The 23,573-nt window shown below is 41.8% G+C and overlaps 1 protein-coding gene and 1 long non-coding RNA gene across 4 annotated transcripts in view; one reads left to right on the top strand and one right to left on the bottom strand.

Annotated features, from left to right (window-relative positions):
- LOC115095977 (leucine-rich repeat protein SHOC-2-like) overlaps positions 1-4,137 on the top strand; it is a 101,774-nt gene extending 97,637 nt beyond the window's left edge. For 2 of the 3 annotated variants that reach the window (XM_029610368.1, XM_029610369.1), the window contains exon 9: positions 2,230-4,136. In XM_029610368.1, the coding sequence (XP_029466228.1) occupies positions 2,230-2,438 (209 nt within the window). In that variant the 3' untranslated portion in view covers positions 2,439-4,136. Of the gene's footprint in view, positions 1-2,229 lie in introns of all 3 variants that reach the window. The other variant, XM_029610370.1, reaches the window with a different exon arrangement.
- Positions 4,138-19,930: 15,793 nt separating this feature from the next.
- Positions 19,931-23,203, bottom strand: LOC115095979. Its single transcript, XR_003857928.1, has 4 exons — positions 21,976-23,203; positions 21,581-21,780; positions 20,971-21,121; positions 19,931-20,521 (listed from the first exon to the last, which is right to left on the bottom strand). It is a non-coding gene; the product is annotated as an uncharacterized LOC115095979 (long non-coding RNA).
- Between the last annotated feature and the right edge of the window lie 370 nt (positions 23,204-23,573).

A 23,573-nucleotide genomic window follows, 5' to 3' on the forward strand; every position in this document is an offset into this window, starting at 1 on the left:
TAATGTTGCAACTGTCGTGAGTGTGAAAAAGGGAGGCCTGGGTTCCTGTCCTGTGCAGGGATGCACTTCAGACCCTATGGAAAGGGAAGAATGATTGCCACTGCTGCTCTGAAAGGGTTAAGCCTTGGAGACTTTACCTCTGAGGCCTCAGCCAGCAAAGAAGGCACCAAGATCACCACCCTGCAGTAGCAAGTGCCACAAAATTTAAACATTCAGTTTGTTTTGAAAAATCTTTAAGCTGCTTCTCTCTAATTCCTTGTATTCTGTTTCACCATATTCTACTTATTAACAAAACAACCCCTAAAACCCACATTCTTTTCTGCTTTGGAGCTGTATTTTCTTTTCTATGATTTGTTTGTCTTTTTTTGTTTCTTTTTCATAATTGTAAGCCACCAAGAGCACTGGATTGGCAGCATATAAATTCTCAAAATAAAAAAAAAAATGTTCAAAGTGGGCTACAAAATAAAACAAAAACTAAGCACTTATATGTACATAGTGAACATGTGCGAGAGCTGCTTAATATGTAAACATCCTGACAGAAAAGAGGCAAGCAGGAGCCTCGGGGGCTATCTGTATGTTCAAAGCTTCCTTAAACAGGTTTCTTCAGAACTTTCTTGAAGCAAGTCCGATATCTTCCGTAAAAGACATATATACAGTCTAAGACTGTATATATGCATGTATATATGTGGACCTGCTAGTGAAAAGGCAGGCTTCCTAGGCTCAGCTAAGTGAGCAAGCATCAGAGAGGGAAGTTCTAACAGGCCTTTGTTAGCTGAGGACAAAGGACTTGTAGGTTGATCGACCCACACAATACCAGAAGAGCCAAGGATTTTCAGGATTATTAATTACCGTACCTATCAAGTAAACCAGCTTGTATCTCGCATGGCAAAAGAGTGGGAGCCAATGTAGAGAGTGAAGAACAGGTGAGCTTACTCCAGTCAGACCACGGCCAGTAGAATTCTGAAGGATCTGTAAGGCCCCTGAGGGAGTTATTGGCTGAGCCAGTGAAAAGAGAAATACAGTAGTCCAGCAATGGAAATACCAAGGTTCGTCAAGCACGAAAGGCATTCGGCTCTAATAACAGCTTAAGTCTGTGAAGCATCCTTAATTTTAAGAAAGCAGATTTGACTCTGATCTAATGTGATCATGCATGGATGACTCCAAAATAATTCCTAAGTCGTGAATTGTTCTTTTAATAGGTACAGAGGGCCTATCCACAAGGACCTGCCATGATAGAATAAGCAGCTCGATTTTGTCAACATTGAGTAGTAACTTCATGGGAAGAAAGAATTATATATCAGCAGCATATAATTTATAGTTAACTTCAAAGAATTACAAGACATTTACATAATGACGTATGTATCGGAAAAGGCAAATCTCTGCCAAATGCATACTAGTCTGAATTAAAACAGCCCATACTTACTTTTTTGTGATCGGTCAGTTAAATGGGACCTGAACTAAGTTAGTACAGTTTCACTTAGCGCCTGTTTCCATGAGATGAGAGAGAAAGACAGATCCTGGTTCACCAAGTCAAATGCAGCGGAGATATTGAGTAGTATCATGGTATATTGAGTGCCAGAATCAAAGCCACCCCATATCGTACCTGCACAGGACAATAACAAAATGTCTGCACTATGTTTTTTGACAAAAATCCAGGTCGAGAAAAGTGATCCTCTGTGAAATCAGTTACTGAAAAACTGCAGTCTCCATCACCTTTGAAACAAGAGAAAGTGATGAAATTGGTTGATTTTAGCTAAAGCAGATAAATCTAAATTTTGTTTTTCTTTTAGTAAGGGGCGAATAGATGCCTGCTACAGAGAGAGTGGAAGAAAACCAGATTGAAGAGCGAGATAACCATATTTGTAAGAAAAGACTAATAGCCTTTAAGCAGCAAGGTAGAACAGAGATTTAACGCACAGGATGCAGAGTTCGTTTTTCCAACAATCTGGGGTGACTTCCACTGAAGACACAGGCAGAAATCCTTCCATTTAGCCGGTTCAGAGCAAAACGCAAGTCTAGTGTTCAGAATACTAGAAGAAGGCAAAAATTGATCACCAATAGTTTTGACTTTATCAGTGCAAAATTTTACAAACTTTTTACGCACAACTAGTGTGAAAAGTTTGCAAAATTACATTATGAAGACTGTAAATACTTTCTATGCAAGCAGGATGCACTCCTTACTAATTGTACGTAATGTCTCTCTCTCTTTCTTCATCCATGTTTATGTAGGTACACTGGAGAATCTAGAAGAGCTGTATTTGAATGACAACCCCAACTTACACAGCCTGCCCTTTGAGTTGGCGCTCTGCAGCAAACTTTCAATCATGAGTATTGAGAACTGTCCGCTCAGTCACCTCCCGCCTCAGATTGTTGCCGGAGGACCTTCCTTCATCATTCAGTTCTTGAAAATGCAGGGCCCCTATCGTGCCATGGTCTAATGTCCCAAACACTGTACAAAACACAAACTGCATTTAGTGAGACGGCTAACAGAGGAATCGTAGCCATTTAGGTTATTTTTATTCTGTAAAAAAACCCATGCTTTCCTAAATTTGTTTTGCTGCGTTCGATGGATGGACAGTCGGTCAGCAAGTAAGCTGGAAATGCCAGTTAAAGTGCAATCAGTTGCCAGCAAATTCAACAGTAATCACAGCTATAGGAAATAAGGGATTGTGTGATCAACGTTCGGTCTTTAGAAGTTTAGATGGCTTTGGGATAGATGTACTAAAGGTTTCTGGGCAGGAAATGCTTAGTACATCTGTCCCTTTAGTTGATTCATCTTTTCTCCATTTTACAACTCCGTCCTCAAAGCCCTTTAGTGTCCAGTGCGCTTAGGCCGGATTTTCTTTTAACTTATTTTTGAAAAGATTTAAACAATTGGTGTTTTTATATTGTTTACAGTTAGAGTAAATCACTGGAATTTTTTAAACGTGGGTTTTGATTTGCTCTGTTTAATTGATTTTCGTGCTGCTGGTGAAGACTTGCAACCGAACAAGCCTGTGTATATATTTTGTGACTACAGCCTGCTGAACGTAGTTCTAAGTTAGAGCCTTTAGGATATCATCAGAGACTTTGCCACATGGGCTGGCTACTGAGCAAAGGCATCTGCTCGGGTGCCATCTTGGGAATGTTTCTCGCAGTGCATGGTGGGATTTGCGTGTTATCGCAGTAAAGACAAGCAAGGAGTAGGTATCGAAAGCCAAACCCCTTTTCAGGCCTTTTCCCTGTCGTATAACTCTGTAGATATCTGCGTTTTGTCTGGAAACGCACGTTCCCTTCCTTGTGTGGCTGCACTTATCGCAGCTTTGTGGATTCATTCACAGCCAGATGTGCAGATCAGGTCTTTGCGCTGCATTCTGCGTGTCTGAGTGCCATTGCTTTCTAGATCATCCCTGCACAAGAAATGTCTGAGATGAGTTGGGTGGTAGGTGTGCCTGTGGGTATGGAGCGGTTTGTTTATATTCCCCCTCCCAGCCCCATTACACACATTAACGGTCATTTGGTTCTGAAGCTGGTGAAAAGGTTTGATTTCTTTTAGTCTGCATCCCCAGCTTCTCATCCCATCACATGTCGGCACTGAGCCGGAGATCTTTTACTAGCACAGGCCAAGTATTCAGAGGAAGAAGTTGATAGTTTCAGTGAAAAGCAAATTTGGTTTTGGGAAGTTGCAATTCCAGGAGCTCTTGCAGTAAATAATACAAGTTTGATGAATGTTAGCATAACGATTGCTGCTAATTCTGGTACCATGAATTAACGTTGCTTTTAAAATGCTGCAGTCCTTACCTGGTTTACGGTTGGCTAAAATGCCGTGCTTTCTTCCTTTGTTGGTTTGTCTGCATCTTTCTGCCGCAGACCATCTGTGTACAGGCCCAGTTTCTTCTCACTTTGCTGCTGGACTAATTCCCCTTTCATTTCTCCTAGCTGGAAGCACTTGTTTCCCAGCCTTCGGTTCAGCACTGCCTTCCTTCTTTTAATATCTGGCTTTAACCTCCATCTCAGCATTAAAGAACATTTCTCCTAAGTTATTTGATAGACACCCCCCCCCGCCACCATTTTGGTCGCCCTTCTCTGGACCCCCTCCACCCTGTCTCTGTCCCTTCGGAGATATGGTCGCCAGAACTGAGCGCAGTACTCCAGGTGAGGCCTCCCCAAGGACCTGTGCAAGGGGATTATCACCTCCTTTTATTCCTCTGTGCAGCCCAGCATTCTTCTGGCTTTAGCTATCGCCTTGTCACACTGCTTCGCCATCTTCACATTGCTAGACACTATCACTGCTGGGTTCCTTTCTTGTCTGTGCACATCAGCCCTTCACTCCCCATCACATAGAGCTCTTTTGGATTGCCGCAGCCCAGATGCAGGTCTCTGTACTTCTTGGCATTGAATCCCAGCTGCCATATCTTCAACCACTCTTCCAGCTTCCTTAAATCCCATCTCATTCTCTCTACTCCATCCAGCAAGTCCACTCTGTTGCAGATCTTAGTATCATCCACAGACAGACAGGACTTCAGCCTGGGAACAGAACTGTGCTATGAATAAATCAGATGACAAGTCTGTGCCTTTTTATCTTTTATTCAGAATTTAATTTTGGAAGTGGTTTTACAGTAGTGATTCGTTGTATAAATGATATTTTGCTGAAACTTCACATATAGAGGACATGTTTGGTTATGTAGCTGCTAAAAAAAACAAAACAAAAAAAAACAACAAACTTCCTGAATAAAGAATATATTTATGTATTTGTCAAAAGGAAACCCAGAAGCCCATCCTCCTTTGGAAAGGAAGGGATTTCAGAAGACAGGACACTTACAGTGCCTTGTAAAATAAATAAATAAATTAATAAATATCTTCACACCCTTGTACATTTTTCATTTTCTATTAAGAAATGCAAATCAGAATATATTAAGGTAGGCGTTTATTTCACTGATCTATACAACATGCTCTACACTCTCATCATGAAAGGACAATTATAGAGATATTCCAAAATTAATTAAAAAAAAAACCAAAAAGCCTAAAACCAATCTTGATTGTGTAAGTCTTCACACCCCTTGCCTCAGTGCTTGGTGGGAAGCTCCTTTTGCAGCAGTAACTGCCACGAGTGATTTAGCACAAGCATCAACCAACTTATACAGCAGGATGGTGCAGTTTTTGCCCATTCTTCTTGGTAGAAGAATTCAGGCTCTTTCAGGTTGGCCTAGGATATTCTGTGGCCTGCAGTCTATGGGTTTGACAGTTGCTTGGTTTTGATTTTTATTATTGCTACCCTAAAATCACACACAAACTAACAATCAAATACACCCCACACTTTTCGATGCCAAAAAATGTTTTTTGAGATTTATTTTTTAATCTCTAATTTTTTTTACTTCAGTTGTTCAATCCGTATTTCAAAAGCTAATAATATAGCCCAGCCTCTATTATAAGCAATGGAAAAAAAAGGGGGGAAAACCTCAGAGCACATCTTCAGAAAGTCTGACTGACAGTTTCTTGCAGTGCAGAAGCCATCCTGGGGAAAAAAAAAACATTTATGTATCCATTTAACCATCGCTTTGAACCAATGTCAGCTTCACTTTTTTTTACTTTTATATCCCAAAATCTTCAAATCGCAATTTTATCTGATCAAATAACGGTCGGGCATCAGTACTTATCTTTTGAAGGCTTCTGATGAACAAACAATGCCGACATGGCCATGTTTTGCGATTTGAAGTGCTGCTTCAGGGCATTCCCTTTGCTTCCCTTCTGGACACTCAAAAGTCTGAAAAGAACAAAAGTCTAAGACCTCTCCAGCTTGTATTTTAACCAATCCGCGTGCTCTGGATCCCCAGAGCCAGTTGTCGCCTTTCGCTAATGTTCAATGCCCACAGAAAGTCTCCACCCACATTTAATTCACAACTTTATTTAAAATGATGCCATTCAATAGATGCACTTAACCCAAAGGGGGATACTGAACCCAACTAAAAAATCCATTACTGCTCTCATTGCAAAAGACAGAGACCCCAGCCTCCTCCCCGGGGATGAATTTGGACAATCTCTCTAGCACACCACCTCGAATTTCTTCAAAGGTGTGACCTTTGCAGTGTTGAACCAGTGGAGCTTCCAACCTTTGATCCATCAAGCAACTTTTGTGTTCAGCCAAACGGGTTTTAAATTTGCAGGTCCTTTTTCTCTCATAAATTAAACTGCATGGACACAGAAGCACTTATACAATACATGAACTCTCATGATTTGCATGTTTCAACACACATTCTCCTGGATTCATGAAAGAGGTAGCCCCCATCATATTGATACAATATCCGCATCTATCGCATTTTGTACGCCCCCTATACTGATCCTCTTGTGAGGGGCTGTCCTTCAACCTTGCAAGTTCAAGCGAGTCTTGAAGATTTTTACCTCAAGTAAATGCAAAACAAATAATCATTCTAAAACAATTGAAGTAAAAGAAATATAAGAAGATTTTAAAAAATCTCAAAATTGTTTTGGCATTGAAAAGTGTGGGGTGTATTTGATTGTTTATTACTACCTTTAACATAAGGCTTGGGGGTAACCTGCACGGAGCAGCAATTGCTACCCTTAACGGAAACATGGGGGTAACTTGCATGGAGCGGCAGTTGCTACCATAAGAAACTTGCTGAGCAGATTGGATGGACCATTTGATATTTTTTTTTTTTTTTGCCATCTTTACTATGTTTGTTACTCTGATTCTTACCTCTCTTTTTGAATGCAAACTTCACTCAAAGCGGTTTACAGCTAATTAGAATAGCAGCATATAAACAGAGGACAGTTGCAGCTTTACAATAAGAAATGATATATCACAGGTTAGAATAGCAGCAGAAAATCACTGGCAAATAAAAAGGTTTACCTTAAGACTAACTTTTTTTTCTTGATCAACAACTACTGACTAAACTGCTAGCCAGCACAATAGAACTACTGTTGACCAAGATTAAATACTGTATCAAAACGTTAGTTTCTTGCAGGACATTTAAGGCATTTGAGGTGATGCTACAGATTTTGTATTGGATTCAGAGCTTTGACTGAGCCACTCAAGGACATTCACTTTCTTCTTGCCGAGCCGCTCCATGGTTGCTTTTGCTTTGTCCTTAGGATCATTGTCCTGCTGAGAAGTGAATCTTTTCCCCAGTTCCAGGACCATGAGAGACTGGAACAGGTTTTCCTCCAGGGATGTGCCTGTGGTTTGCCTCTGTTCCTGCTGCTGTAAAGCATCCCTGTAACATTGCCACCACCATGCTGTACTCTAGGGATGATATTAGCACAATGAGGCGGTGTTTTACGTCACGCATGTCTCTTGGTATTGAGACCAAACAGTTTCACTTTGGTCTCATCAGTTCACAAAACCTCTCAAATGTGTGCAGTGTCCCCAAAGTGTTTCTTTGCTAATGCTATGCAGCACATTAAATGGCTTTTCTTCAACAGTGGCGTCTTTCTTGCCACACTCCCATACAATCCATGTTTGTGGAGTAATCTCGAAACTGTTGAACAGTCAACATTTTCCCCAGTCTCAGCCAGAGATCTCTGGAGCTCTTTTAAAGTAATCGGACGTCTCTCAGTGGCTTTCTGCAGCAGTGTCCGGGTACTGACTTTGGAGGGATGGCCTGATCGCAGCAGTGTCTTGGTGATGCCAAACTGTTTCCGCTTTACATTGATGAAGCTGACAATGCCCCAAGGGATATTTTTACACCCTTCTCCCCCAATCCGTTCCTCTGAATAACATGCCAGAGTTCTTTTGGCAGCTGCTTTACGTTCTCTTCAGACAGCACAAACAGCTTGAGTCTTCATCCAGGAGTATTCCAGTTTGATCAGCTACTGTGATTGGATACTGTTGGGCTCTTTTTAACTTATTACCGGCCTTCTTAATGGCAATGTTTGAAGCAGAGCTAATGGTAAACAGTGTGAAGGTATGCAATCAAGACTTTGTTTTTTTATACTTAATTACTTTTGGACTATTTCTGTAATTGTTCTGTGTAGAGTATATTGTGTAGATGAGTGAAACAAACTCCTACTTTAATGCATTTTGATTTGTATTTTGTAGACGGCAAAATGGAGAAAAATGTCCAAGGGTGTGAAGACTTTTTTTTTTTTTTTTTTTTACAAGGCAGTGCAACATTAATTAGTTATCCCTTGCCTTTTATCATCAAGCTTTCAAGTGTAGAGGATGTCATATCATTGAGTAGGACCACGAATGACATCATGTCAGATTCCCCAGTCCTCCAGGCTGAGTACAGAAACAAAATTCTCCATCTCCTGTCACGCATGAGTGAGAACCTCACCAGGTTTTAACCTTTGCGGCCTACGTTGCCCGAGGTGAAAAGAATAGGGAGGAACGCTTTGCTGTGGCGTTCAAGTCAGTTTACCAAAAGTGCATGATTCAAGCAGAAAATGCCTTAATTTTTTAAATGGGAAGATGCTTCCTGCAGAAGAATTACTGGATGAGAGTTACAAGAAGGGGTTGACAGGTTGTAAAGTAGTTGAAAGACTGAACCAGTAACACAAAAGCATTTCTCCAGGCAGAATATGATTTCAGAAGTAATATTTGGATGGTGGAAATCGTTGACTTCTTGGACTTGAGGTTAGTCCTTCAGCAATGTTTCAATTAGCGTGGGCCTCTGGGGTTCATATTTTATATTTACAAAATTTTCTGGTGAATTCATTGTAAAAAGGAACAGGAGTAATTACTAATTAGATAAATGTTTGAAGAATGTAAGTGCTAATGATATCTCTTTAGGTAGAGCTTCTTGTTTAAAACACATTCTTATTCTCAGATGTGAGGTCCTACTGCAGGTAATGCTCAGTCCTCTGATTCGTGAGGAAAATCTCCACAATGCTGTAAGAATTGATCATAGAAAAATTGCTAGCTACTGTATCGGCTACGTTAAAGTCACCAGGTACACCTCTTGCTAAGATTTGTCTGTACCTAACACAGACAGGAAGCTGCAAGTAAGAATATTGTCACCTGTAGGGTTGTAGATTTTGCTTCCTCCAGTGCTGTTGTCCTGCAGTTAAGAGGTTTGTCCCATCCATTCCTTTCAACTCTTACAGAGGTCTGGGGCATAATAATACTCCACCTCAGGCAGAGATGAAATCAGTGCTTTGAAATGTGGGGGGTTGGGGGTAGTTTGAAAGCATGACATGAGCCAGATCATCATTCCCGACAGTACGACTACTTTACCAGCAGTGACTCATTAAAGTAAAGCACACACACAGAATTATCTGTTGCTTTCCCTGTGGCCAGATTGAAACCATGTTAATTTCTTGATCTTGTCTTACAAATTGCATTTCTCTTATTTTACTTTTACTTGAAACTGATACCCTGTAAAGCATACAAAGCATGTATTCACATACCTGATGTGTGGGATAGTCCAGGCTGGTGCAGGAGATATTAGAAAGTCACCCGTGTCTTAAAGGGAAGGGATTCACCTCACCTTGAAGCACCTTTCTCCTGAGGACTGCACGATCATTGTCTGTCGTAGCACTTTCCAAATGTGTGTTGCACACCAAGCTTCTGATCTCTGGAATGAACCTTGCTGAACTGCATTTTTGGAGGCTTTAATACATCTCTACAAATGGGCATCAGTCTAGCAGTGGACATTTTTTAAGCCACTTTTTTTTACTTTTACTGCTTTGTGTAAGACAAACAATTGTTCCAACTTCCTGAAAATCACATCCATGCCAAAATTACCCTTAGAGCTCTTCACATCCAAAGAATATTTCTTGGTTTCTGTGTTGTTTTGAGGATGCAGACAGTAATGTAAGTGAACTAGGGGGCAGATTTTATAAATCTGCACACACGCGTACTTTTGTTCGTGCACCAGGCACGAACAAAAGTACGCGGGATTTCAATAGATACGCGCGTAGCCATTAAAATCCGGGGTCGGCGCGCGCAAGGCTGCCCAAAATCGGCAGCCTGCACACGCCGAGCCGCGCAGCCTGCCTCCGTTCCTTCGCCCTCCCCCCACCTTCCCCTCCCTTCCCCTACCTAACCCCCCCCCCCCAAGCCCTATCTACCTCTATCACGAAAGTTACACCTGCTTGAAGCAGGCGTAACTTTGCACGCGCCGGGCCGGCTGCCGTGCTCCATGTTCTGGTCCAGGGGCCACTGTCATGCCCCCGGGCCGGAACCACACCCCCGAAAAGCCGCGTCACTCCCGACACGCCCCCGACACGCCCCTCCATGCAAGCCCCGGGACTTTCGCGCGTCCCTGGGCATGTGCGCGCCGCCGAGCCTATGCAAAATAGGCTCGGCGCGCGCAGGGGGGGTTTGGGGTAGGTTTTCGGGGGGTACGCGTGTATCCCTTTGAAAATCTACCCCTAGGTGTAAATATGGGAGCCTCACTGTGTGAAGAAACAATCTTCTGGTCTAGAAGCATCAGCTCTACTGATCCCCCAAAAGGAGGCCCTGCTGTTCCCTGCTTTCTGGCTATAGAAGCTCAGTTAGATTTCTTTAGCTGTAAGTTTTATTTCTTTATAGCTGAGCATTTACTCATGCTGGGTGGTCAGGTTGATGTTGTGTGCCTGCTCAACACTTTGCAAAGCTGTGGTGGATACCATTGTATCCATTATAGCTCTGTGGCCACTATGCCTCAGGCAGCCTAAAAGCTTTCACACCTCACAGCTGAGCTGAGATGTTGAAGAGTGACCGCCTAGTGAGTCCTCTCATCTCGGTTCAGTTTTTAAATATTTTAATTAAATAAAAAAAAAATTATCAAAACTTTTATGGTGCAATTACATGGCCTAATGGAGAAACCCCATCTGATCACAGGGCAGGTTAACAAGAAGTTAGCTGATATAAAAGAGATGTGGATGAGTGAAGGCCCTAACCTAACCTGATCTGTTGCCCCTTTCTAGAATCTCTAGAAATATTGCTCGAGAAAGATACACAGATAAAATAGCAGATTGTCATATTGCTCCTGTCAGTTGGTAGACTGTTAAGAGCAAAATCCCTCTTTGCCATTTTCAGCTTGCCAGGGAAATCTAATAGAAGGGAGCCAAGGTCTCAGAGATGGTATATTCTGCAGAGTTCATCGTTCTAACTTTCAGCTCTTTCTTCGCGTAATTACTTTTTCCATAGCCCTGGCTGTAATGCCCCATCCTTCAGGGTGAACATTTGCTTGTATGGTCATATGATCCATCAAAGGAGAATGGGGGACAGCTCTGTCCCCTCTCTCTCTCTCTCTGCTGAGGCCTTATGAGTGTGCAGGATGCTGCTTCACTTTTTTTTTTTTTTTTTTTTTTTGGAGGTCTCCAGATAGGTACTGAATTCTGTGGTCTGTGACCCATCATGCTTCTCAATTGTTTTTTGGGGGGTTTTTTTGTGTGATCTACCTTTCTCTGAATCTGAAGGGTCAGATAGGTCAGAGGATGGAGTTCTCAAACTCATCTATTAATCTCTTGGAGATGAGGTCTGGGCAATAGGCTTTTCTGAAAGATGAGCTCAGTAGATTTTGCCATGGGGAGGGGGTTGCCAGTATCTGTAGCTTTAAGAAAAGGCTCAGATACTGCCCCGAGTTGGCCCATCCCCTTGGAATTAGCACTGGATTTGGTGCCAAAGGAGGAGCACCAGCGTCTTGCTCATAAACTCTGCTCCGTACTTATTTCTGGCTCCTACTTGAATGGAGCGCTCTTCCTGTAATTTTTGCATGGCTGTGTAATTGGTGTCAGCCTCTTATGAGCAGTTTACTTGTGTTTTGCCATGCTGAAAGCTATAGAGGGAGAACAACCCAGATAGCCCTGATCACTAACCTGGAGCTGGGGCTCCTGTGACACTAGACAATCTCCTGAGTAGAATGCACCCCACAAACGACCACAAACAAGCTGAAAACTTGGAGCTATGTAATGCAACTGGTGTGCAGTCAGAAAGCTGTGAGATTTAAGGAACTTTGTTCCTATCTCCTGTAGGAGGGAATGGAGTTGCCCTACTGTGCTTATTTATGGTGAGTGTAAGAGAATAAAGCAACAAAGAGCAGGTGATAGTCCTGTCAGTTCAGTAGAACAAATATATCAAAGGACCAAATCAAAGACAAATCTAATCAAGGCCATCGCCAGCAGTATTTTATATGTATAGGAGGAACCGCATCGGCAAGCTTGACAGTGTGCTGTGCCTTAGGCAAAGCCGTCCGGACTTCTCGTCATTTGTGGTTTTTTGAGCGGTTCTTGTATATAGAACAGTTATCAATATTTATCAAAAGAGGCTGCTGAAAATTGTCCTTCTGTACCCTCGTAAGCAATTTATTAAAGGGACCCGACAGCGGCCGGTGTTTCGCAACTCACTGTTGCTTCTTCAGGAATCAAGTAGAATCCTTATAAACGCAGGAGAATTCTAAAATAAACGACGAACAGAAAATTTAATATAACAGCAGCGAGAAAAATTGCTTATTCCGGCGTTCGCCAACCTTATTCTTGCGGTCACAAAGTCTCAATAGAGGTTCCAGTGGTGAGGGACGGAGACCGCCGTGAACTGGTTGTAGAATTAAATAGCCCGCGGTTTTTCAATTTATTGACGTCATGACGTTGGCGTCTGGTAACTATAGTAACTGCGGACCTGATTGGAAAAAATGGCCTCTTCGAGGTATTGATGTTATGACAGTAGCGTCTAGTGACCATAGTAATAACCAACCTAATCCGGAAGATTACAAGAAGACATTTAATTCCAAAGCTGTGTTGAGTCCTTCAGGATGGATAGTCCTGAGTCGATGTATCTTAGTATCAAAGTCACCTCCCCGCCAGTGTTGGTGGAACTGCTGTAGAACGCAAACTTTTAGATCATTGAAAGTATGAGCGGCATCCATACAATGAGCAGTTAAAGGTGCTGTAAGTTGGCCAATGCTAATACAGGACCGATGTTCAATGAGACGGGTCTTCAAAGCCTGCTTGGTTTTGCTAATGTACCACAAATTGCAGGGGCACTGGATAATGTATATCACCCCAGTTGAACAACAGCCTGTGGTGTTTCTCAAAAGGAAGGTCCAATCATGTCTAGAAAAATAGAGTGGATATCATAACTGGGCACACTGTGCAGGTGCCACAAGGCGCATATGATCCTATAGTATCCAATCGGTAGGAGCTAGAGGAATCTGAATGGACTAATTGATCCTGGAGGTTGGCTCCTCTGGAAAACACGAATCTTGGTATAGCCTGGAATTCTTTGTGAAGTTGTAAAATCTGCCAATGTTGTAGAATAATCTGTTTTGCTGTATGTGTCATCTAGGAGAATGGGAGTATGCAAGTGAGTGTATCTGTGCGTTCCGGCTGGTTTGGTAAAAACACCCAGGCATGATGAGTGAACTTAGCTGTGGTATACGCTCGTTTAATACATCTGGCAGGATATCCTCTTGCCTGGAAACGTTTACTGAGTGCTGTGGCTTGCTTGTGGTATTCTGAAAAGGTGGTACATAACCGTCTTAAACGAAAAAATTGACTTACTGGAAGATTTTCCTTTAAAGAGCGCGGGTGTGCACTAGTAAAGTGCAGGAAGGTATTGCTAGAAACAGGTTTGCGTATAAAGTGGTCTCAAAACCAGCTGAAGTTTTGATGATTTTGATATCTAAAAAATGGATTTCTGTTTTTTGAATATTTGTTGTAAAATGTAGATGTATGTTACAGCCGTTCAGCCATGAGAGAAATTGTTGGAACGTCTCAGTAATATCAGTCCAAAACAGGATGTCATCTATATAGCGCTTCCACACCAGGATATGTTGTGAAAAGGGGTTGTTGTCATAGATATGTTGATCTTCAAATCGTGCCATATACAAATTAGCTAGATCCAGGGCCATGGTAGCCCCCATGGCTGTCCCACGGATCTGTTAGAAAAAAGATCCTTCGAAAGCAAAAAAGTTTTTTGTTAAAGCTATCTCGAGCAGGGAGGCCAAAAAAAAGAGGGAATTCGTGAAGGACGTGGTCTGTCTTCAAAGAACTCAAAAGCAATCTTCATCATCTCATCTTGCGGTATACTGGTGTATAATGCTTCTACATCCAAGGTAATCAAAAAAATAGTTGAAGTGTCAGAATGAAAACTATCCAAAAATTGAATCATTTCTTGTGAGTCTCTTATGTATGATGGTTGTAACTTCACATAGAGGGCTAAAAAATGATCTAAGAATTTAGAAAGAGGTTCTAACAGTGAATTCCTGCTGGAGACTATTGGACATCCTGGCGGCTTGGTGATATGTTTGTGAATTTTAGGAAGCGTATAAAAAACAGGAACAATCGGATGTTTCTTACATAAAAATGAAGCTTCTTGTGTGGTTAGAAAGCCTTTATCTGTGCCGCCTTTTATGGTATTGGCGATAAGTGTCGAAAGACTGGCAGAGGGGTCTGTGGAAAGAGGTTGATAGAACCGCTGATCTTGTAGCTGGCGCTCTCTCAGTGACATATTGCGTCCTATCCATAAGGACTATCTTGCCCCCTTTGTCTGCAGGCTTAATGATCAATTGATAATTTGATTGCAATTCCTTCAGAGCAAAAGTTTTTCCGATTTGGTAATGTTTGAAAATGATCGAGAAGTGGTAAACTTTTGGCGAAGGTCTTGTAGAGCACTTTGGTAAAAGGTGTAAATAACTGGATCAACTGGACCCGGTGGAAGCCAGGTCGATTTGTTTTTGAGAATGGACAAATCTGGTCCACTAGGTTGATCAGTGAAAAAATGTCTAATGTACAGTTTACGAATAAACTTGAATAAAGCGACTTCTAGTTGAAACAAGTCTGCTTTAGGTGACGGTATGAATGTCAGTCCCTTTTCTAGGATTTCTCTCTGTGTGGGAGAGAGAACAACTGAAGATAAATTTAAAATCAAAGATTCTGTTGTGTTTGTGACCGGGTCTGTCTCCTGTAATTCTGATCGTCCATCCAGTCGCCCCCTCTGGATCGTGGGGGCCGGTGGTATCCACTGCCTCTGCCTAAAAAACGGTTTCCTGAGGTATTGTCTCTCCTTTGAGACAGGAAAAGGCTTTCAAAATCACTGTAATGTCTTAGGTACATTTTTGAGTTCTGAAGGAATTCAAAAATGAAGTTTCAGGTCTATTAGTATAAATTTGTAGCCTATCATTAAAATCATCCATTGTACCTGAAGACTGGAGGGTGGCCACTGTAACCCCAATATTTAAAAAAGGATCCAGGGGTTATCTGGGAAAATATAGACTAGTTAGCCTGACTTTAGTGCCGGGAAAAATAGTGGAAAGTGTTCTAAATATCAGAATCACAGAGCATATAGAAAGACATGGTTTAATGGAACAAAGTCAGCATGGCTTTACCCAAACAAGTCTTGCCTCACAAATCTGCTTCACTTTTTTAAGGAGTTAATAAACATGTGGATAAAGGTGAACCAGTAGATGCGGTGTCTTTGGATTTTCAGAAGGCATTTGACAAAGTTCCTCATGAGAGGCTTCTAGGAAAAGTAAAATGTCATGGGATAGGTGGCGATGTCCTTTCGTGGATTACAAACTGGCTAAAAGACAGGAAACAGAGTAGGATTAAATGGATAATTTTCTCAGTGGAGGGAGTGGGCAGTGGAGTGCCTCAGGGATCTGTATTGGGACCCTTACTTTTCAATATATTTATAAATGATCTGGAAAGAAATACGACGAGTGAGATCAAATTTGCAGATGATACAAAATTATTCAGAGTAGTTAAATCACAAGCGAATTGTGATGAATTGCAGGAGGACCTTGTGAGACTGGAAAATTGGGCATCCAAATGATAGATGAAATTTAATGTGGACAAGTGCAAGGTGATGCATATAGGGAAAAATAACCCATGCTATAGTTACACAATGTTAGGTTCCATATTAGGAGCTACCACCCAAGAAAGAGATCTAGGCTTCATAGTGGATAACACATTGAAATCGTCAGCTCAGTGTGCTGCAGCAGTCAAAAAAGCAAACAGAATGTTGGGAATTATTAGGAAGGGAATGGTGAATAAAACTGAAAATGTCGTCATGCCTCTATCGCTCCATGGTGAGACCGCCCCTTGAATACTGTGTACAATTCTGGTTGCCGCATCTCAAAAAAGATATAATTGTGATGGAGAAGGTACAGTTAAGGGCAACCAAAATAATAAAGGGGATGGAACATCACCCCTATGAGGAAAGGCTGAAGAGGTTAAGGCTGTTCAGCTTGGAGAAGAGACAGCTGAGGGGGGATATGATAGAGGTCTTTAAGATCATGAGAGGTCTTGAACGAGTAGATGTGAATCGGTTATTTACACTTTCGAATAATAGAAGGACTAGGGGGCATTCCATGAAGTTAGCAAGTAGCACATTTAAGACTAATCGGAGAAAGTTCTTTTTCACGCAACGCACAATTAAACTCTGGAATTTTTTGCCAGGGGATGTGATTAGTGCAGTTAGTGTAGCTGGATTTAAAATGGATTGGATAAGTTCTTGGAGGAGAAGTCCATTACCTGCTCTTAATTAAGTTGACTTTGAAAATAGCCACTGCTATTACTTGCAACAGTAACATGGAATAGACTTAGTTTTTTGGGTACTTGCGAGGTTCTTACAGCCTGGATTAGCCACTGTTGGAAACAGGATGCTGGGCTTGATGGATCCATGGTCTGACCCAGTATGGCATGTTCTTAGGTACAGAAATCTTTTTAACAAATCAAAATACTGTAGACTCTCTAATTCGTGTGGAATTTTCTCTCATTCTGTGTTCATAGGAAGCCCCATCTCCCTAATCTTTCAGGCATAATTGCATTTCAGTTTTGAATAAAGTGTGGATAGTGAAAATGTAAAAATATCCTAGGCTTTTCTTGCGTATAGCACAAATTCAAAGGAAAGTTGCTGGAGAGTGTTCTTGCAGCAAGGATCCAGTACAGTATTTATCTTTAATTTGCATGTGAAGCATTGTGCATATACCTCCTGGGTAAACGCTCTTTAAATTTAGGCTGTGTGAGAGAGACTTGAATCCTAGAATATATGTTGAAGCACAATTGGGAGGGGAAAAAGTCCTTCTGTATCTTTTTTTTTATTTAATAGACCAAACTATTTAGCATTTCTGTACTGGTCTGCCTAATGCTGCCACTGGAATCACAATCTTCTGTTCAGCTAAGCCATGGCACTTTGGGTGTGCCCACGTACGAGATACAGTATCATGAGCCACACATTACTCCCGAGCACGCCCGGAAGGGGAAATGACCATTTCACTTTATGCATTTGATAACTGGGAACTGGCTGACCTGATCAAGATAGGTATTCAGCCAGAATAAATTTGTGTAACTTTCTAACACACATACAGACAAAACACCGGGGTCTGGAGAGATCTTTCCTTCTCGTCTGTGGATATCTTGAACAAAGCGAGTTATTGAATCTCCAGATTGGGTGCACACTTTAGTGTTTTACTTAGATAATCTTTTCCTTGCAATGCCCTTTGCTATGATTTGAAAGGCTTTGGTCGATTTTGCGTGTTGGATGCCAAACTTTGCTAACTTGCTCACAGGAAAGTCATGTGACATTGCCGCACCCTGTAAAATATCCATTAGAAGTCCTTGTGATTTTTCCCTGTGTTATAAAATTGTATAAATATCTTTTCATCATGTCAAACATTACTGGAAATTCTTCAGTTCAATGGGCCTTGTCCCGTAAGCACAGAATGGGGAAAGGTCCAGTATCTGTTGGACTTTTCTCTAGACTGATACTGGGTACCTTACTGGTTTGGGTGTTAGATTTTCTGTGATGTCTTATCCTTCTGCAGATAGTGGCATGTTCAGATTTATTATAGTGTCCACGTGTCTTCCCACCCCTCCTTCTCTGTCCTTGAGGGTAAAATACTGTCCAGCTGGTTAGCAGGTAAACCAATTGCATCCTCTTAAAACCCACATTCCTTACAATCTTTCATTGCAGACCTTCCTTTGCTTCTTCTGTATTAGAGATGAATGCTAAAATCTCTTACCATAGCAAAAAGAGCAAATGTGTCCAGTGGGATTGAGTGAATGTGGCGGCAGCAGCCTGTGTTTGTATAGTCAATACTATATCACGGTTCTCTCTTAAATCTGCATGTCAGGTGTCATTGCTTTTAATTAGATGTACAGGTCACAGTAATTTGCACAGCACAACTCTTTGAGGCATGGGATAACTGTGAGCTGAAGTTGTAACTACACACAGTATCTTCTTTTTTTTGGGGGGGGGGGGCAGGGGTGGATTATTGTTTAAAAAAAAAAAAATATAGCTGAGATGAGAATCATGTTTCAATTCTTGTGTGTTAGGTTTTTAACCAGGTCTTTGCAGGAATTTTGAAGTGGAATAACTATGCCACACTTTTGATTTGTGGATGAAAAGTTACAGTAAAAAAAAAAAAAAAAAAGTAACCAATCTTAACCAGAAATGTACTTTTAATCTGAATTATTGTAATGTTATGTCTGTATAAAAAGATTGCCTTGTCTTTTTTTATATAAGTCATTCTGTATCAATGCATTCATTATAAATAGTATATTTGTAAATAAGCTGCCCGAGTCCTTTGAAAGTTTTTAAGTTTTATAAAGCTGTGTCCTAGCAAGGTGAATCCCTTCCTGATTTACCACAGTTGCACCTTAAAATTAATCTGTTTTCTTTGTAAATGTGGCTGGGAAACGCCATCTTCAGTGATTATTCATATTTCAAAGATGTCCGTCCTACTGCAAAATAAGTTGATGTACAGTGATTTCATAAAAGAATTTGTACATAAGTTTTGGCATGACAGTAATTATTGTACCCAATCAGAGTTGTATAAATTGCACACATTTGTGGAGGAAATAGGATTAAAGTCTTCTGTGTTCCTGACACTTAGCCAAGGTGAAGCCCTTCACTTAATGATGATGCAGCCTGGAGGGTTTTGTCTTTGACAAGTGCCAAGCACCTGGGTAGAAAGGGCCGCGTCTGCTTGACAGGTCACTGGAATAGGACGTGGCAGCAGATGCAGTGTAGTCTGCTCAAAGGCTTTGAGAAAGCAATAGGGGGCATCCATCGTCGCCCCCCCTTATGTTCTGAGTACACTGGAACGTGTACATCTAAACCAGGGCTGAAGGGCCACTTTAAAAGCTTTGGTGAGCAATGGCGGCTGGCTGGCTGACTGACACTAATTATTACTTCAAATTATAAAGCGCCTCATCTCAGAATAAGCCGTGAGGAAAAAATGTATTTATTCAGGAGCTGTAGTTATTTCTCTGTTTCCAAAGGGCTGAGGCAACAGAGGGGTCAAGTGACTTGCCCAAGGCCACAAGGAGTGGCAGTGGGATTTGAACCCTGGTCTCCCTGGTTCAAAGCTGCTGCCTAACCACGCTTATAGAAAAAGTCAAACTACACACCAATATTCATCTCCTGCTTTCCTTTACACAGGTCTTGATTGCCTTCTCACACCTTTCCCCTGTACCAGCCTTTCTGCGGTATTCCACGTCTTCCTCGTCTCTACTCCATCCTGTCCTTTTTCCCACTCATCTCTCCTGAAGCAGGGAGGAAACTGCCAGAGGTGCTCCTAGGCATTGGTGCTGGCAGAGCCTGGTAGTAGAAGCAGCCAGTAAGTGGGCACATGTAGGTGCACAGCACCACGCACACTGACTGACTGCCTGCCAGCTGCTGTCTGCTAGTAGTTACACATGGAGGTAGGTCATATTTATTTATTCCAGACTGTATTTTGCTTACTCCTGAGCTAATCCATTCTGGGACAGATGTACTAAGCATTTTCGCCATAGACACAAGATAAAAGGTAGAGAAGATGGACCCTTGCAAATTAATATATTCTGAAGGAGCCAGAGGACCTTTTCAGAAAGATTTGCAAGATGATTCTGGCCATGATAGGTTGTGTTTGCCATATTGTACATAATGCAGAAGAGCTCCAGTTATCTTCCAAGGCTAGGCCAGAGAAGCTCCATGTACAGGTGAAGGAGAGCATGTAAAAAAAAAAGTATGGCTACCACTGACTTGCACAATTGTGCTAATAAGTTTACATACCCTTGGCAGAATTTGTAAGATGTGCAGCATTTTAAGAAATACGCTAGTCGTAGAAAAAGATGGAAATATTATTGTAATTTGAAAAAATGCTCCAATGAAATAATTTTATAGCATTTGTTGTTTCATTGTCTATTTTTTATTTTTTAATTTTTAATTTTTAACTTATATTATGAATTTTTACTGTTTTTGTAATCTGAAGACAATAAAACTGCTTAATTATTATTGTGAAAGTGAACTGCATCAGCAAGCCAGTCGGCGTCGGACCAAGAATTTTTATGGTGAGCGCCCGGTCTTCTCAATCATTTGCAGTCACTTGTATAGCTACATTTCATCATTGTGTTTAAGCAAATAAAGTTTCAAACTGATGCAAACACTTCTAAAAGACGACGGTGAATATCAATGAATGTCTTTGAGAACGGCTCAACTGCGGCTGAAGTTTCGCTGTAAGAACAGCTTCATCAGGAGCCAGGTTTAAACACAATTTTTCACAGGTTCTGTCTCTGAAAGAACAGCTAATGTTGCGTCTTCATGAAAAAGTGTTTAAATATAAGGACCGCAAGGTCTCTTTACTGCACTTCTGTATCCATAGCTTCAATATTATCACTGAATGAAAAGACAAAAGAATATAAGACTAAAGAGTTTCTCTTATACTTATCTTAACACGGAGCAGGTAATCGTATCCTTACTCTGGACGCACTGGTCTCACCCTTGATTTCAAAATGGACAGAACGCTATCCCTGATTTCTTCACCACTGTTATAGGGCCACTTAGCCCTTACGTAACCAATGAAAGCTCAATGATGTCATTACGTGCTGAATCGAAATTCACAGAGAGTCTGACGTCATTGTGGACTGAATTTAAAGAAACACCTGTAAGTCTGAACTTGCATTTAACCCTTTGGGCTGTAAAGTGTCCAAACGGTGTATCCAGCGTTGTTCTGACTGGAGGAGACGGCGATCATAATCACCTCCTCGCCAAGACGGGCTTATTGATTCCAAAACACAAACCCGTAGTTGATCAAACGTATGTGTAGAATCAAGACAATGACTCACCATTGGTGCAGTTATTCGAGCATGTGTTAAACAGGAGCGATGCTCTATCAGACGTGTTTTTAAAGGTCGTTTTGTCTTGCCCACGTAGACCTTTTCACAAGGGCATTGGACCATATATATGACTCCCGAAGAATTACAGGTAGTAATGGATCTAAGAGTCAACGTAAAATGAATTGAAGCAAGGTGTAGAACAGTGACATTCATCATAATATGGCATACCGAGCATTGTCCACAAGCGCGATGCGAACCCTCCTCAGTAATTGACAACCGTGGGGAAGAGTCTGTATAGACCAATTGATCCTTTAAATTGGCTCCGCGAGTGTAGGTGCATAAAGGCATCTGTGTAAATACTTCATGACAACGTAAAATATGCCAATTTTCCAAAATTATGGTTTTGTGGAAGACATTGAAGAGAAGGGGATCACACAGGTCAAAGTGTCTGACTTCGTTATACTGTCTGATCGGGGTAAGAAAACATGAGTGATCAAACAAAATACATGACTGTTGTTTTTAATGTTTCAAACTATTTTATGTATCTCAGAATAGCACAATCAACAAACCATGGCAATAAAGGAAATAATTAAATGGTCCATTTCAAAAGTTTACATACCTTTGAATGTTTAGGCTGATAATATACATTCAAGTTGACACACACCGGTTGAGATAGCAATGAAGGGTAGGTATCCACACCTAGGCCTTGTTTGATGGTAACTAGTGTCTGTGTATAAATAGTCAATGAATTTCTTAACTCTTGAGCAATCCTTATGCATATCATCCAAGGCTGCATTGACTTTGATGATTACTTGAAGACTGGGGAAAGCAAAAGAACTGTCAAAGCTTCTGTGAGTAAAAGTAGTTCAACTTTATAAATCAGGAAAAGGATATAAAAAGATAGCCAAAGATTTGTAAATGCAATCAGTACTGTTCAAATTCTGCTCAAGAAGTAGAAAAATTATGGGTTCAGTTAATACCAAGCCAGACCAAGAAAAATTTCAGATACAACACCCAGCAAAATGTGTTCCTCAGCAGTCAGGCAGGTCAGTCCCAATGAGTGGGCTATGTACATTTGTCAGCAAATGAAGACAGAGCAAAAGCTGATGTGTCAACCACATAGTGCTACCCCAACATCAGCTTGCCAGTATTCTCCATCTCCAGCAGATAGTGGATTGCCTGTGAGGAAAAAAAAAAAAGAAGATATCGGAAAGACGAAATTTCTATGTAGCACTGCTTGCCTCTTAAGATACCAGGCAGTCCCTCCCTCAGCGTGCTTTCAGTCCAGTAGCCTTGACTGGTGTGGTCCTAAATTCAAATCAGTGGTTGCAGATCGAGAGAAGCTCAGCGGTGAAAGCTTTATCCCTCTCCCCCTGTAGCTCGGACCAGTTTCTGCTCTCAGCCAGGAAGGGCTGACATCAGACATTTTTACTTTAAAACAAAAAAAACTGAAAAGAAAAAAAGCAGGAGAAGGGTCTGTTTCCTTGGCGTTCGGCTCTCCTGCTCACATCTCTGGCGAGTTCTGTGAGGAGATAATGCAGGCTCAGCGGGTTGAGCAGCTGTTTGGCTAGGCCCTGCTCCCTTGTTTCTCCCATTTTGGCATGTGGTAGGCTGTGGGGTAGTTTGGTGTGGTTTTTACTGCAGGTCATCGGCACCCACCTGTGCATCTGTTCTCATCTATGCATCCAGTTTGGGCGTTCTTCCTTCTGGACGTGCTTCTTGAGTGCCAGCTTAGGCATCGGTACTGGGTGTCCAATTTGGGCGTCCAGTTGGACGAGCGGCCTAGGCTCGTGTGCGTGGGCGCACATGGGTAATCTAGGCGTGAGCTTTTATCTACGCACTTACAGCATGACATCAGGGACTGTTAGCTCTCAGGACCTCAGGTTCGAGCCTATGGATCCTGGAATGGACCCATTATCCTTTTTTCCTAGGTAAAATTCTTCCAGGGATTGCATATGTGTCTACAGGGCCAGTCTTCTGAATCTGTAGTACCTACTACGGTAGCTCCACTTGCTCCTCTGCCTGTCTCCACCTTCAAGCGCTGTGGCACAGCTCTAATGCAGGTGGATCATGATGATGAAGGTGGCTGTCCTGGTGAGGAAGGGGACATTCCCCCAGATTTAGTGCTACCTGGAACTCTTCTCTGTTTCTTTCAGAGAAATGAGTTGCTGGGTTTGATCTCTCAGACCTTGAAAGACCCTCGCAATGACTGGGCCGGACTCCTTAGGATCCTTCTTCTGCGTCCCTATTTTGGTTGCCCTGTGCAAGGCTTTTTTTTTTTTTTCTTTCCCATCCTGGATGAAATCCCGAAGATGATTGAGCTGGAATGGAGTGTGCCAGAGGTGTCTTTGAAAGGGGGGGCGTGTCTTGGTGGGTTTATACCTCTTGGATCCACAGGCCTGAGAACAGTTGCATTTCCCTAGGGTGGATGCCTTGGTGTGTTGTGTCATGAAATGTACCACCAGCCCGGTCGAGGGAGGTGCGGCACTGAATGATGCTTAGGATAGGAGGATTGAGGCTATTCTAAAGCAAGCCTTGGAGGCCGTGACAATGAACTTGCAAATTGCTTCTTGTTGCACCGTGGTAGCTTTGTTTGGTTGTGTTGGATAGCT

This window comes from Rhinatrema bivittatum, chromosome 7 (assembly GCF_901001135.1).
Source record: "Rhinatrema bivittatum chromosome 7, aRhiBiv1.1, whole genome shotgun sequence".
NCBI lineage: Eukaryota > Metazoa > Chordata > Amphibia > Gymnophiona > Rhinatrematidae > Rhinatrema > Rhinatrema bivittatum.